Raw genomic sequence first — 15,795 nt, forward strand, 5'->3', positions numbered from 1 at the left:
TGTTGTGTGAAGTGGTCATTATTCTCTTTCTCCCTTAAGGGGATGATCCTCATTCCTGACGCTCTCTCTCTCTCTCTCTCTCTCTCTCTCTCTCTCTCTCTCTCTCTCCTGTGATGTCGTAAAAGAATTACAATGTCAATCCTGAAATGCCAATAATCTTATGTTTTGTATTTATTACCAAGAGTTATACTAAGGTTTTCAATCTATGTATGTATGTATATATATATATATATATATATATATATATATATATATATATATATATATATATATATACATACAGGTATGTGGACATATATAGTACGTATTTGCATCTTAAGAGAGCGAATGGTGAAGCTTTCATTCAGGAATCAAAATGAATCTTTGTTCATAATTCTAACCCAGTTTGGCTCTCAGGCATTATTTCATGATTGAATATTTGCATGCGTATGAAAACAGCGAATAAAATAAAAGCAGCTAACATTTAGGAAAAGAACTTAACGATTACAGGGAGTGTATTGCAAGAGAAGGTTGATAGCCTTTGGTCATCATGTTTTTCTTGTATAAAAGCAGCTTGCAAATATAGTAGAATGTAATATTTCTGGAATGGATTTGGAGATCACAAAAGGTGAGAGTTGTTTGCTAAAAATGAAGTATTCAACTTTTAGTTTGTGAGCATATGTATTTTTGTAAAGATTGTTTTGAGTATATGCAATGCTTGTTTAGAATTTAAAAATGCCAAATCCTTTATTCCTGAAAAAAAAACTTCGTGAAGTCAGGATATTTGTGTGTGCTGATGATCAGAGTACATTGAACAAGGGTTATATAGTAAGTTCATGACAGTAAAAAGACGAAAAACATAGGAATTACACAATATATAAAATGAAATATCTATGCGGGATGAAGAATTGATAGAAAGGAATAATATCATGAGGACTTTACGTTCCAAGTATTTAGGAGAGGAGGCAACAGTGAGCTAAATGATCTAGAATCAGCCATACTTCAAAGTGATTTCAGCATAACTCTGTCGTACCTTGAAAGTGAAGAGTCCTCATGAACAGGTATTTCAATATTGCTTTCTATCAATTCTTCGGTCCCGGTACATCATTGCATTTCATACATTATTAATCGTGTATTTCCTCCGGCTTTCTGCTGTCATGAGTTCACTTTATACCCCTTGTTCAATGTACTTTGATCAACAGCATACATACGTATCACTCTCCTATTAATATCCTTTTTAAATATACACCCCAACTTCACAAAATGATCTGTATATGTGTATTTTGAGAAATTGCAGAAAAATTTTCCCCAATGAAATATTTCCCATTTTTAAGTTCTAAAAGAGGATTACCTATTTTCAAAATAATCTTTACAAAGAGTATGCGTTAGAGGAGATTGGAGTTTGGACGTCCTTGAACTGCAGTCGTGGTGATCAAATTAGACATATCTGATTCAGGTCAAGACGTGGCTTTGAAACATGAGAGTCAAACGGCTGAGAATCCATTCGATAGTCCCATTTTATTTTGTACTGCAAAGTTTTTTTATGGTTTTTAAATATATGTGCATGATTAATATTTTTGTGTTACTGTGTTAGTTTCAGCCCTTATTATCTGAGTACATAGTTCAGTATATATACTGTAGACTAGCCAGCAATAATGTCTGACGACCTACGTGTATCATTAATTGCTTATTTTATCTCCCTCGTGATTCAGTGCCCCCATCCGCGCCCTTGGTGCTAGCCTCCTCGCCCTCTGAAAGCCGCGTCCAGGTCCAGTGGAAGCAAGGGGATAACGGCGGAGCCCCCATCACTGGGTACACCCTCTATTACAGGAAGGATCATGGGGCGTGGACCCAAGTCAGCGTTAACAGACATGCGAACTCTTACGCTGTTCTGGTAAGTCAAACATCGGTGTTGCACCTTTTTTTTTTTTTTTTTTGGTTGTTGTAATACTGTCATAGCAATAGTTGATATTTGCTGATGGCGGTTATTACATTTTTTTTTATTGTTTTTGGTAATTGTGGAACTTTGTCCTCATACTTTCCCTTTACATAGGTAGTACCTGTTTACCCTAAACTCAAAGTATCGTTCATGTGGATTAATTTCATAATACAGACGTTGCCGGTTCATTTCCAAAACAACAGGGGCAGTCAATGCATTCTGGTAATTTACTTTACCGGAACTTAATTAGTTATTTCAACAACAGCGAATTAACATAACTTTCCACTTGACATTTTTGCAATCATTATCCATGTAATTGGACCATAACTTGACTAGATTGTACTCTTGTAGCTTCGCGGAATATTTCGGAATCGAATTATCATTGATGGAATATGCATGCTCAAATATGTATGACAGGTGACTGGTGTCCTTTCGTATTAAATTGCAAATCAGCACTTGGTAACCGTATCATCTCTATTGTCAAATGTTTGCTTTGACTTTCAAATCCGTTTTATTAACCTGCGTCCTCTGCGGCATCGACTTTGCATTCCCTCTTTTTTGCAGCGGGGTTATTGCGATATTAATGCAAAATTGCGACGTAATGGTAGGTTAAATGAAAAATAAGTTTTCATTCATTATTTTTTATGCATAATTCAGATCTACCTCGCTTAAACTTTGGAGTAAAAGCATATCTTTGGTGATAGTACTGCATTTTGTGGTACATTTATTCCCAAGGTTTACACTTTTTCACTGATTTTTCGTGTAGGTTTTAGCATAATGGATTATTAATAAATTATATGATTTCATTTTGGTTTTCGCACATTTTTTATTGGCGTATACGTTTGTTCCTGTTTCACTCCTCGTTTTAAAGCTTAGTGTAATTAATATTTCATTTGTTTGCTTTTCACTTGTTGAATATTAGCGTTGAATATCATATATATATCTATATGAGCTATATTATATATATATATATATGTTATATATATGTGTATATACTATATATATGTGTGTGTGTGTGTGTGTGTATGTACGTATATATATATATATAATGCATATATATTCATACTGTTCGTTTACATGTCTCTGCATGTAAGCGAAATATGGACGGCAGTGTCCGTAGAGCTTTGTAAGGCCTCGGCTTGACAGAATGTTGCTCTTTTGTCTTTATGCTATTATAAGGAGTCTTTACCATACTTCTGGACTGTTAATTTTTCGTAAAGAAAATGCATATAAATCCCATTAACTCGCAGCTCAACCTATTTTACTAATACACCACGGTTAACTAAAGCACTAATGCCCTATCATCAGACAGGGCAATCTTGTCCACAGCACTGGAGATTATAGAAAGTATAGTTATCCTGTACATGTTTATCTGACGTTGGTAATGTCATAGCATCATGCAGTATTTAACAAATGTTACCCAACAAAACATGATCAAGTGAGTGCTCTACCTTTAGCACAAGATGTATTGTTACCTCAACTTTTTGCTAGCCTTCCTGACTGCCATAAGGTCTGTCAACATACGCGATTGAATTAATCTTAACAAAAGTGAGTCTACCTTATTGCATTGGAGTTTATTCATAAAAGAGACGAACTACCAGTGATGAAACTCACGGGATGATTCAGCGTTGACTGCAACACAACGATAAACGAGTAAAAACCAAGGAAAGAAGTTTTTTTTTTTCTTTCAGCGTGCTGTGTTGGTATTCCTTGAGGTTAGAAAAACCTGAAGCAAATGCCGCCAAGTTGTAAAAGACTTAAGTTGATCTCGTAGTTGTTGCCCGTGTTAAGAACTTCAAGGCTTTTTAAACTTAGGAGGAAAGTTTTAACAGAGGTGTAATACCGGAAGAATAAGGTTACTTCTAGAATACGTGATTCTCTCTCTCTCTCTCTAGGATAGCGCGAGATTACACGGTTTTTTTCTAGGTTAACGTAAGTATGCAGTCTCTCTCTCTCTCTCTCTCTCTCTCTCTCTCTCTTCATTCATAATCTCTTCCACTACTAAAGCCCCTCGAATACCCTCATTATTGGAAAAAGGAAATTTTCCCCCAGGGAAAAGACTTGTCTCGTACGACCTGTAGGCTGTATGGAAGGTCGCCTACGCTACGCCAAGAATTAAATGTACACACGTAAACCGCTTTAAATAGACCAAGCATCAGCTAATAGCCGTTACGTCACGCATTTTCCTTTATCCACAAGAAAGAGAAAATATTCGAAAGATATTCTTTTGATGCTTGTTGTGATCAATATTTAATTTAGCGTAGGGTGGGGAGGGGGATGGAATTAGGAGAAGGGGTTGTAGTTGTCGCTGCTGCTGCTGCTGTTGTTGTTGTTGGGCTTCGTGATCGCTAAGCCGAATCCTATTATGCGAACACAGGACCACTCCGGATCTTTGGTAGTAAACCCCGGCTGTGAAACTCGCGCACTCTCCATTCTGTACTGGAGCTTTGCCTGTGTCTGTATATGCATACAGTAATAGCTCTGTTTTTTTTTTTGTTTTTTTTTTTTAACTCATCGAATTATTGGAAATTGCTCCAAATGGCTGCGAGTTCGTTGCTTTGTAGCCTCGGTTCATGAATTTAGGATAATTCGTTTTCTTTTTTCCGTTTGTATTTGGAAAAAAATGTTTTGGGGAAATCAGCGCAAATGAGGTTTGTGTAGAGTGAGGCAAATGTTTGCTTATTTGGGGAATTTTTGCATTAAATGAAAGATCACTGAATTTAACAAATAACACGAAATAACATACTTGCGTCGTATTGGTATACATATTGATATATTTTGCTGTGCATTCTTGTAATGAACGAGCTCGGTTTTGTTATGATATTGTGAGAGGTCATAAGGTGTCTTGCCAGTTATTACTGAACCGGTTCAGAATCAGTAAATAAAAATGACATCTCGATCAATGATAAAACAACTCGTTTAATTGTAAGTTTTAGTTGATAATTACAAGTTTCAGATTTCTCGAGTTATACGAGGCTTAAATGGAGACTACATGTAGTGTAGTTTTATATAGTATTTTTCTACCCTTTACAGGAACGCTTTAGATCAGAAATAATTTTGAATTGTGGTCTCATGGACGTCGTAAGTGTTACGTTTCTTTAAAAATTTGAAAGTTATTCCTTTCGAGGTATGATTGCTAGTATCTAATTTTTAAATTTTAGTCCCCCTAAATTGTGACTTTAAGTACCTTAGTGACGTAATCGGTATGGTCTTGGCCTGCCACCTCGGTGACCACGAGTTCGTTTCTGGGGCATTCCATGTGTTTTTCTGGTGATAAAAGTTCACTCTCGACGAGGTTCAGAAGTCACGTAAAGCCGTTGGTCCCGTTGCTGAATAACCACTGGTTCCATGCAACGTAAAAACCTAACAAACAATGAAATTGTGACTTTGAAATCCGTATAGTTTTTTCAATTTCATGATCGTAGCTTTAGTATAAGTACGATTCCTGTAGCGTAAAATTCCAGTCTTCGCCGTAAGTCTTAGTTTATTAGTTTGAGGGTTTCGTGTCCATTTGTCGTGAACTTCATTTTCGTTCAGTGTTGATCTCCACGAATTTTGCGAGTAATTCTTTTAACTGAAAATGAAAGCTATACATCCATTCAATGGGTGACGAAACGCTGTCCCATATATAAAGAGCAGATTTAGAGTAAATCATTCATTTGGGACCTGTTTGTTATGGAACGTAGAAAAAAAATACATTCTTATTCATGTTGTAGATTATTAGTCTTGATAAACGGAGATGGTCATCCCTCCGAATCCGCATATTTATCCGGATTTGCTAAATAGTGCATCGGATTCTATTCCGGATAAAATGGGATGCAAGTAGACCTAAGCCTAAATAATCAACCTCGATAAAGGTGAATATCCATTCGGGTCGGCCACGTTCCGTTTTACAATATTCATTTACATACTCGCCACTAGAGGCTTCATGAGAATGAGTATGGCGTGAGTACGCATCTGAAACCGCAGACATTTGTCAAGATTCACCATACGCTCTCTCTCTCTCTCTCTCTCTCTCTCTCTCTCTCTCTCTGACAGACATACACCCCTCTGATGAATTAGCTTTTCTATTTCGAATAACAAAAATTCAAATGCGTGTTTGCATACTGTTTGTTCTATCAACGCAGGGAGTATACATTATCGGTATCAGCATTAATCAGTAGTTGTTCGCGCCTGCGGTGTTAATGTCTAACAAAGGTTATATATATATATATATATATATATATATATATATATATATATATATATATATATATATGTGTGTGTGTGTGTGTGTGTGTATGTATGTATGTATATATATCTATCTATATATAGATTCCAAGGTATTTTTAATACATTCATTGCATTGACGTCTAATTACAGGTTACAAATATGCATTGATCGGGTTAGGAAGTCGGTTCATTTGAATATTGCATAGTTTCACGTTGCTCGTTGTGACCAGAAGAAGAATTTCTCCATACCCGTTTTCTTAGGCCGCTTTGATTTATACCTTAAGAATAATTCAATAAAACTTAATAAATAATTGCGTCAGATGTTGTTATTAAAAAATAACGTTTTCAACGGCCATTTAGGGAGTAAGCAGTTTTTACAGCTTCAACTGGGCGGTGTATTTCACGTACAAAACAAAGCAACCATTAGGCATGAAAAGAAAAAGTTGGCCCAAAATCCTTGTTTTATCCTTACCCTGAAAAATAGCCATTTCATTAGTTAGCAATACACATCACATACCGATGAACACTGAACATTTTTTTCTGGTAGAGATAAACATTCCTCTTTTATCTAGATCAAACTGAATTCCCTAACGCAAAAATTCTTTTCATTCATTCAAGTATAACCCTTCTCTCATCTAGTTTGGTCATTAATAGAGAAACTATATTCTCTTGTCAGGAAATATTCATAGTTGAGATTATAGTCTGATCCGTATGAGTAATATATATTATTATGGTATTATGGTATCTGCGTTTGGACAATGGCTTTACAATGAACCCAGCACCTCATTCTGTCGAACACTCCATAATAACATCGTTACGTTATCGAAGTAAACGTTCCATAGACTGAATACTCAACTACATTGGTACTTAATGTTAAAACCATGTCGTCACCCTTTCATTTAAAAGCGAAGCTTCGTAGTACAAAAAAAAACTCGCCATATTAAAGTGACAATGATATCTAGAGCAGACCTCAAATTTCAACTGAAACTCTCAGTTAAAACCACCACGTTTAGATTAACACTCCATAATTAGACAGAAAGAAACTGTGTAATTAGCTCTGCGTCCTGTTATACATCTCTCTTAACTCGATGTCCTTTTCTGAATCCCTACCTCCTCGACGGCGTTACACACGTCAGACTTCCCATTCCCACAGACCCTGAACTGAAGTCCCGGTCGTTAGAACAACCAGTATAGTGAGTTCTTCATTCTCTGCTGGAATACGGAAGTCTACCTTCTTCTGTGTTTCCTTGATCGCCAGTCAGGTTTAAACTTTGATTTGGGCTGCCGTATGTTTCTCGGTACCTACGTCATAATGGCTTAATGAGAGATATATACCTTTCGTACATCAGAGGCATATGATGTTCCAGGAAAGAAGCCTGTTTCTCCAGATTAGATTTATCCAGCTTTATTTTAAATCTTCAGCTTCATACGGATTACCTTTCTTTTCCAGTTAGATGAACATATAATGTACTAAATCTTTAACATCCTCTGGGAGTCGGAATTTAAAATAATTATAGCTCTTCCTCTCAAAAGAATCTAGGTAATCACGCTTTCTCGTTCTCTGAAAGTAATCCGGATAACCTCTCTCTCTCTCTCTCTCTCTCTCTCTCTCTCTCTCTCTCTCTCTCTCTCTCTCTCTCTCTCTCGAGGAAGAATAATATAAAAAGGAAAGACATATTTTGTGCCTGAACTATTCTAAGCAACTTGGCCCTACTTGTACGCCCGTGGAGCTTGCCTTGTTGCCCTTTTTTCTTATTAAAAACAACAGAAGTTCTGCTAACTGTTGCTCAAGGGCGGGCCCAGACCTTCGAACTTTCGGCCAACAAAGGGTTGCGGCAGAAAGTTTCTTTTACTTTCGCACAAACACATACACAAACAAACAAACAAACACACACATTGTTTTGGAAGTTGGGTCTTGCAGGTTCTTTGTCTGGAGGAGAACAGACGTACCCTGCTGGTTGCTCTTGGTGAGTGAACGATGACAGTTTTCTTTCGTGTTTCTATCGGCTTTTTGCGTCCAAAAGCATTCTCTCTCTCTCTCTCTCTCTCTCTCTCTCTCTCTCTCTCTCTCTCTCTCTCTCTCTCTCTCAATGTTTGTTATAGGAGAAAAAAAGGAGACATTGACTACTGTTCTTGTAATAAATATCTTGTTTCTTTTATTTCCTGGAAGTTTTGTGTGTGCTTTTTGCCCAATTCATCATTAATATTTGTTATGATATGTCTATTGCTATTTCGTATTTCTTGAAATGAAATATTCACACATGTTATTAAATCACTAAAAGATTACAAATACCTGATGTAAAGGATAGTGACGTGTTTTTTACTATAAAAACATGTAAAATTAAATCTTGAGATTTTTTTATGAAAAGCGTTTGACACAAATGGAAATAACTGATGAAATGATTCTTTGTAAGTTTGCTTCGTTTTTTATTACCTCTGGTTTTAAGTTATCCTGGGAGTGACTTTTTCGTTGACTTGTTCAGATATGATATAAATCTTCATTAATGACCCGAGATTGATGAATATCTTATTTTACAGCATTCCGAGTGGCTGCTTTTTGACGATGTCTTTTAAAGGATTTGATATAAAAACTCTTTTGAACGACTTTTTTTATTTGGGAATAAAATGTTCACTTATCCACTCCCCACAGGATGTGCAGTCCATTAACGCTCATTAATGCTTTGACATATTTACATTTCACTCCTTGTGACCGAACAGGCTCAGTATACTCATTAACCACGTCATGTTGGATCAGTTTACATGTTAGCATTTTTTTTCCATTCTTTATAACCATAATTTTTTTCTGATATGACGCGTATTACATGCTATGTGGCTTTTAATGAAAATGACCTTTTGAAATTAACTGTTCGTTTTATGTTATTATTTGTCTTTTATTCCTAGTTGATATGAGATAAGCTTTCCTTTAGACATTTATGAGTTTATAACTGCTATTTGATAGCTACCCGCTTCTGTTGTTTGATAGATACCTTTCCACTCTGTTCTCACAGGGGTTAGAGTGTGGCTCAAGGTATCACGTATATGTAGTCGCCCATAACGTCGTGGGTTCGAGTCCTGCCAGTACCACTGCAGTGGTCAGAACCGTGGGCGGTCCACCTCAACCCCCTCAGCTGTCTCATTTCCTGACGCCCAACTCCTCGAGCGTCACCGTCTTCCCCAAGGCGTGGATGGCCCAGGGGTGTCCCATCACGCACATGGTCCTTGAATATCGCCAGCTCCATCACCAACACTGGATTCAAGGTGAGAAGATGTAGAAGCGTTAGTGGAAACATTTTTTTATTTGAAAGTTATGTTCATTGGTTAAGTATCCCCCTTGAGAAAGTGATACAATAATAATCTTTGATAATCAGTTTCGTGTCATACAAGTTACCCTTTCTGTATTTAGATGTATTACACATACCTCCAATTGAGGTATACGCGTATGAAATACAGTTTAATTTCTGTATGTTTTATTCTAGACGATTTTATTTAGTGTACAGTTAGTGTAAAACTATCCAAATTACTATGTAAAATTATCCAAATTAGTTTGAGGTCTGAAATAAAATTGAATTCCATTTATAAACAATTTAATTATTTGAGGTATAGGTTTTCCAGAGCAGGATTTCAGATACCTCAGAATACCTAATAGTCCGTGACTATTTGTATTGGGCTTTTTACCTTGAATTTCTTGTAACCCATAAATACACTTGATATGAAACCTCCCCGCTTCGAATTAACATCAGCGTTCAGATTTGACAAAAATTAATTATCATTAAACATTTTTTTTCATCTTTTTCCTTCATAGGGTTCAACATTTAATTATTCCCTCCATAATTTCACGTAACATCCACATAAATTAATTTTGCAATAATATTTACCCATCCCTAAGAAAGTTAAGGCAAAGCCTCTGACGATTTCCTCTGGTCCTTTTTAGTGTCCAGCGGAGGTCCCCAGGACAGCAAGGTGGAGATTGAAGGGCTGGATCCTTCCACCACTTATTCCCTGAGGGTCACTGCTGTGTCCAGCGCTGGCTCAACAACCCACGCCTACACCTTCACTACTCTCACTGTTGGAGGAGGTCAGTTTTTTTTTTAACCTAATATCTTTTTTTATCGGTTAATTTTAATATCCTTAAGGAGAGAAGAGTAATATGGGGAAGTAAAGAAAGAGCAAAACCGAAGTTGTGCTTTTAGATTCAAAATTTTCAGCAAATCAAGTTTTTGGAAACATGCATTCACACATACGTATTTATCTACACACACACACACACACACATATATATATATATATATATATATATATATATATATATATATATATATATATATATATATATACATTGTGTATATGTGTGTGCGCGTGGGTATCCACTTCTATAAATTTCCCTTTTGACGAGTAATCTCAGTATTTGTAATGTCAAAAAATATGTTCTATCCAACTTTCGAAGATTTTAGGTTTTTTACATATCCGAAGTAGATTGAAATTTATTCCTTATGTACGTACGTTATTTTCCAGTAAACACTGGTAACCAGTGTATTAATTAATTTTCTCATTAATTCCAAGTCTATTCGCTCATCATCATTTTCGCATTGCATTAAATTACCTTCGCCATTTATCTTCAACCTACTTCTATCTTTGATATTTTTAGCGATTTTTTAACAACAGAAATGAAGAACTCTCCGAAGGGAACAGATTCAGAAAGAACTAAAGAGCTTATGCTTTTGAAAGTGAAATTAAAAACAGTAACACTTGCATTTACTCATACTTGATGCTTTTCCAGATTTCTGTATGTCACAACCGACAAGTATTTTTTAACGAAACCATTTCCTATTCAGTGAGAAACTTGGACTCGTTGGTGCAATATCTTTCTCATCATAGCTCTAGATCACTGAATTTGTGGAAATGCGAAACTGAAATACTTTTAATGATAAGAGGTCTCTCTGTTTCATAATACCGTATGTTTATGTTACTGTGGAGTTACATTATTGTAAAAATTCTTATGGTGTATTCAAGCAAACGTTTTATTTTAGTTTATCGAGGTTTTGTAAAATACAGAATCCACAGAGACAAATAAATGAATAATTGTAGTTGAATTGGGAATGAAGTATTTATTTGTATAATTGAAATCGAACGAACGACACACTACGTCTGTTTATCATAGACTTTTATGTATTTATATATGTATATTTTCATAACAATTTTCTCCCTTTTCAGAGCTGCCACCCGCCTGGTCTGTAAGGCCCTCAGCCCAGTGGGTGTCTGTAAGGGTTCTCCTGCCTCTGCTTACCTCTATCGTGGCTCTCGCTTCGTCTCTTGGCCTCGTCTGCTACTGCGTCAGGAGAAGTATGACTGAACAGTGTTCGGTTGTTGTTGATATTTCATGGCAGGAAAAGTATTTTATATTATATACAATAAAGTGTGAACTGAAATCATTTTTCCTTCATTAAAATCGTTTTCCAGCTCTCTCTCTCTCTCTCTCTCTCTCTCTCTCTCTCTCTCTCTCTCTCTCTCACGTGTGAACTGAAGTAATCTTTCTTTCAGTAATATGTTTTCTCTCTCTCTCTCTCTCTCTCTCTCTCTCTCTCTCGTGTAAACTGAAGTAAATTATTCTCTCTCTCTCTCTCATACGTAAAACTTGAGGCCAGCGCAATTTAACGTTCCCACCTTCTCTTATTAACCCACATCACCTCCGCTGTCGCAGAAACGACGAACACCAGCGGAGGCGACGGAGGCACAGAAGCCAGCAGCGATGGAGGACGCAACGCCAACACGGCCGCCAGGGACAACAAGCACAACCTGGCCCAGAGGGAGCAGTACTATGCCACCATCAGGAAAGCCAACCCAAGGGACCAACAAAACGACAGAGTGCCAGGTAAGAGAGAGAGAGAGAATGTTTCTATGGTAACCAAAACTCCCCTCCTTGATCCGCTCTTCAAGACTGTGAGCTGTGACTCTCTAGCCTTCCGAGCGTGAGAGGAAAAGGGAGTAGTGTACCGATGAGTAGCAGATGTGCGCAGAATATATCTATATATATAATAATATATATATAATTATATCTATAGCTATATATAGATATATATATATATAATATATATATATATATATATATAGTAATATAATATATAACTAATGAGGTGTTATTGCAGCGAACAAATTTTATAATAAAGCAGTACTAGGCACAAAAAAGGCCAAATCAATAAATTCCAAAGACGATATGAGAACCAGGACTTAATATTTTCTAGTGGTTCAAAGCCTTCTTCAACCTCACGTTTACTTCCCCGCATACTTTTATAGTAGCTGGTCTTTAACTTGCAACTAAAGAGGTGAAAATTAAGTACATACTTCTGTAAGGAGTGGAAGGATAACGAGTATTTTTATGTTGAAGCTTGCTTTATAAGAACAAAAGATATATATATATATATATATATAGATATATATATATATTATATATATATGTGTGTGTGTGTGTGTATATATATATATATATATATATATATATATATATATATATATGTATATATATATATTTATATATATATATATATATATATGTATATATATATATGTATATATATATATATATATATATATATATATATATATATATATATATATATATAATCTTTTCATTTACTAATCACATTAACTTTTGGTACCCAACAGAGAACGCGGAGGACATCTATCCGTACGCCACCTTCCAGCTTCCGGACCCGGCACCTCCCGACCCGAACCACATCCCGATGTATCCGATCTACCAAACTCGTACCTCAGATAAGGTTAGTGTCTCTCTCTCTCTCTCTCTCTCTCTCTCTCTCTCTCTCTCTCGTAAAACATGATATGCTGCTGACCGAAAATCACGTTATATTTGCAGTCTTTCGTCAAAACTATCCACTCGTGGAATAATTGGATAATGACGTCCCCCGTTTTTCTTTATTGATATGAAGACATGTGAAGACTCGCTGATTAACGGAAGTCCATTTAATTGGAGTAAGTACGTTCGAGCATCATCGTATTTTCAAGAACCTTGATAATCACGGACGGAAACGAAATCCCAGTGAGCGCCATTTTAACAACAGCTAAATATTCCCCTCTTGACGGAGATTACTTGGATATATATGTATGCGTGTCCCTCACTGCATCCTAACTTTTTACGGGCAAGGGGGTTAGATGTTATTATAATGTCATATTCCCATTCGCCTGAAATAACGCTCATTTCGCATTCTTATGGTGGATGTAAAACGCTTGATTAAAACGCGGTTAACGTGTGTCCTAGAACCCTCTCATTAATTAAGGAAGATTTTCGCAGTCTTTTATGTTTCTGTCATTTGGATTTCATTCTTACATGTATATCTTGTCATCAGTCATCTGTTCGTCATGAATCATGAATATATAAGTGTGGTGTTCATTTTTGATGATTGTGGTAGCCAACGTCAGTCGACAATTGTGCAGATAAACAAGCACGACCATTTCACATGCAATATCAGAAGCTCTCCTCGTTAGAAGCGCACAAGTCACGCACATGTTTGAGTCAGGATCGCGAGGTCTTCGATAGGAAGGTATGGATGGATAAGAATGTGTGATTACGGACGCGACCTTGGCTCCCTGGAGAGTCAATAATACAGTGCTTCGGTTTGGCGTAGCAACGGAAAATCCGTTCCTGTGACACTTGACATTTTACCCGAGTCGTCGGTGTATATATATATATACTATATATATATATATATATATATATATATATATATATATATATACACGTGTACACGTATACGTATATATATATATCATATATATATATATATATATATATATATATATATATATATATATATATACTTACAGTGTAACTGCGGTTTAAAGATTTTACCGGTTCTGTTTCACCGTCTTCACCGTGCATCGATGTATTATCGCACAGTATAAAGGCACCTGGAGCACCGTAAAGAATGTATAAATAAATAAATAAAAAAACGTGCCATATTGCGACGTCACTTCCTGTTTCAGACCTGCTCGACTTTGGAATTTGATGCTCACTTTTCATCCGACATCATGTTGGGGGAAATGAGGCTGTTGCCCGCTGGTGAGTATGTTCCCGTTGTTTCTTCAGTGTGTTCGTTGTTTGTTTTTGTTGAAGGACCTTTGTAATGCTATTAGAGTTAATTTGATTTTGACCCGTACGGTTTTTTTCCATGTTATAATTAAAATGTTTCATAAAATTGCTTTTGTTGTTGAGTATCCGTTGATAGGGCATCCAACATTTTTGGTATTTAGAGCTTTTTTTTATATTTTGTGTGCTATCAAAATGTCGGGATGAATTACTTAGTAGAATTGAAAATTTACTCATTCTCGACGACTAAAGTAAGTTAGAGACAGGCATTCTACACCTGGATTTAATAAAATATCATTCGAACATAAATGTGCACACCCACACAGCGATATATATATACGATATATATATATATATATATATATATATATATATATATATATATATACATATACATATACATATATATACATATATATATAATATATATATATATATATATATATATATATATATATATATATATATATATACACTAAACACACACACATATATATATATATTGAGACAAAGTGCCAAGTATCTGGTTACTACACTTACCATTCATTAATTGTTACATCACAACATCCAGACACCTGAACCTTCATCACAGGTACTAAACGACTGAATACTCTAAAGGCAAAAGTGATCCCTTAAACAACTTACAGGTATTGCAGAAAATCAGACTAAGTTAATTAAAACAGGTGTGAGGTAATCTTGCAAGTGATTAAATTAATTAAAGGGCATCACTCCATCAACAACAGTATACTGAGGCCTTTTGAGATATTTGAGACCTGCCATCTTATGAATATCGTTCCTTTATTTGGTCTCCAGTTCTCCAGTAGTGGATTGAGTTCTTTTCAATTTCTCGTCCCGGATCTCTGGTGCCGACGCCCAGTTAGTTCATTGTACTTACTGTTGAAGATATTTCATAAAGTTGATCGTCCTTTATAATCGGATGTTCTCAGACAACACCATCCACCACCTGAAGAAAATCTGTGAAAGGCTGAATAGAAATATTAAATTAGCTAAGGAAAGTTTTAAAATGTACTGTGACAGGTGTGGCTTTGGAATGAACTTCATATATGAAATTCCAAGTGAATGGAATGGTAAAAAAAAAAAAAATGAAAAAATAATATGTCTGAGAAATTGTGTTGTGTCAACAGTAATAGAGAAGTGGGGACGCGATTTTGAGTATGATTGGGAATGAATTGTTGAAATCTGTAGGGTGCTGTTTGCCGATTTCTTCCTTTATTCAGGATTCCAACGTCCGTGAATGGTAATATTCTCCTTCCAAAAAATAGTTTTTAGGACATCAATTTCTATGTGAAACCGTCTTAGTGTATGATGTATCCATATAATAGAATTATAGAAAAGGCTTTCTTCGTCGTATTTCATTGCATACATTGCAAACAATAAAATTGATTTTGTACGTAAAATTCACTGCTTTTCTCCTTTCAAAAAGAAAATAAATAAATAATAATAATACACATGTTACAGCTCAAAGAAATCTCCCCTCGAGGTGTAGGATAAACGTACGTATTTTATGATAAGCAAAGCAAAAGCCCCCGAATGAATGACATTGGCTT

The 15,795-nt window shown here is 35.8% G+C and overlaps 1 protein-coding gene and 1 long non-coding RNA gene across 3 annotated transcripts in view; one reads left to right on the top strand and one right to left on the bottom strand.

Moving 5' to 3' along the window:
• Positions 1–15,795, top strand: part of LOC135201756 (cell adhesion molecule Dscam2-like) — a 180,581-nt gene that overhangs the window by 111,086 nt on the left and 53,700 nt on the right. For both annotated transcript variants that reach the window (XM_064230993.1, XM_064230994.1), the window contains exons 23-28: positions 1,692–1,873; positions 9,138–9,387; positions 10,061–10,204; positions 11,341–11,469; positions 11,828–11,998; positions 12,790–12,902. In XM_064230993.1, coding sequence (XP_064087063.1) covers positions 1,692–1,873; positions 9,138–9,387; positions 10,061–10,204; positions 11,341–11,469; positions 11,828–11,998; positions 12,790–12,902 — 989 coding nt within the window. The remainder of the gene's footprint in view (positions 1–1,691; positions 1,874–9,137; positions 9,388–10,060; positions 10,205–11,340; positions 11,470–11,827; positions 11,999–12,789; positions 12,903–15,795) is intronic.
• On the bottom strand, positions 9,239–15,534 carry LOC135201757 (uncharacterized). The gene is made up of 3 exons (XR_010311599.1): positions 15,123–15,534; positions 10,005–10,192; positions 9,239–9,376 (listed from the first exon to the last, which is right to left on the bottom strand). It is a non-coding gene; the product is annotated as an uncharacterized LOC135201757 (long non-coding RNA).

The sequence above is a fragment of the Macrobrachium nipponense genome, chromosome 28 (assembly GCF_015104395.2).
Source record: "Macrobrachium nipponense isolate FS-2020 chromosome 28, ASM1510439v2, whole genome shotgun sequence".
NCBI lineage: Eukaryota > Metazoa > Arthropoda > Malacostraca > Decapoda > Palaemonidae > Macrobrachium > Macrobrachium nipponense.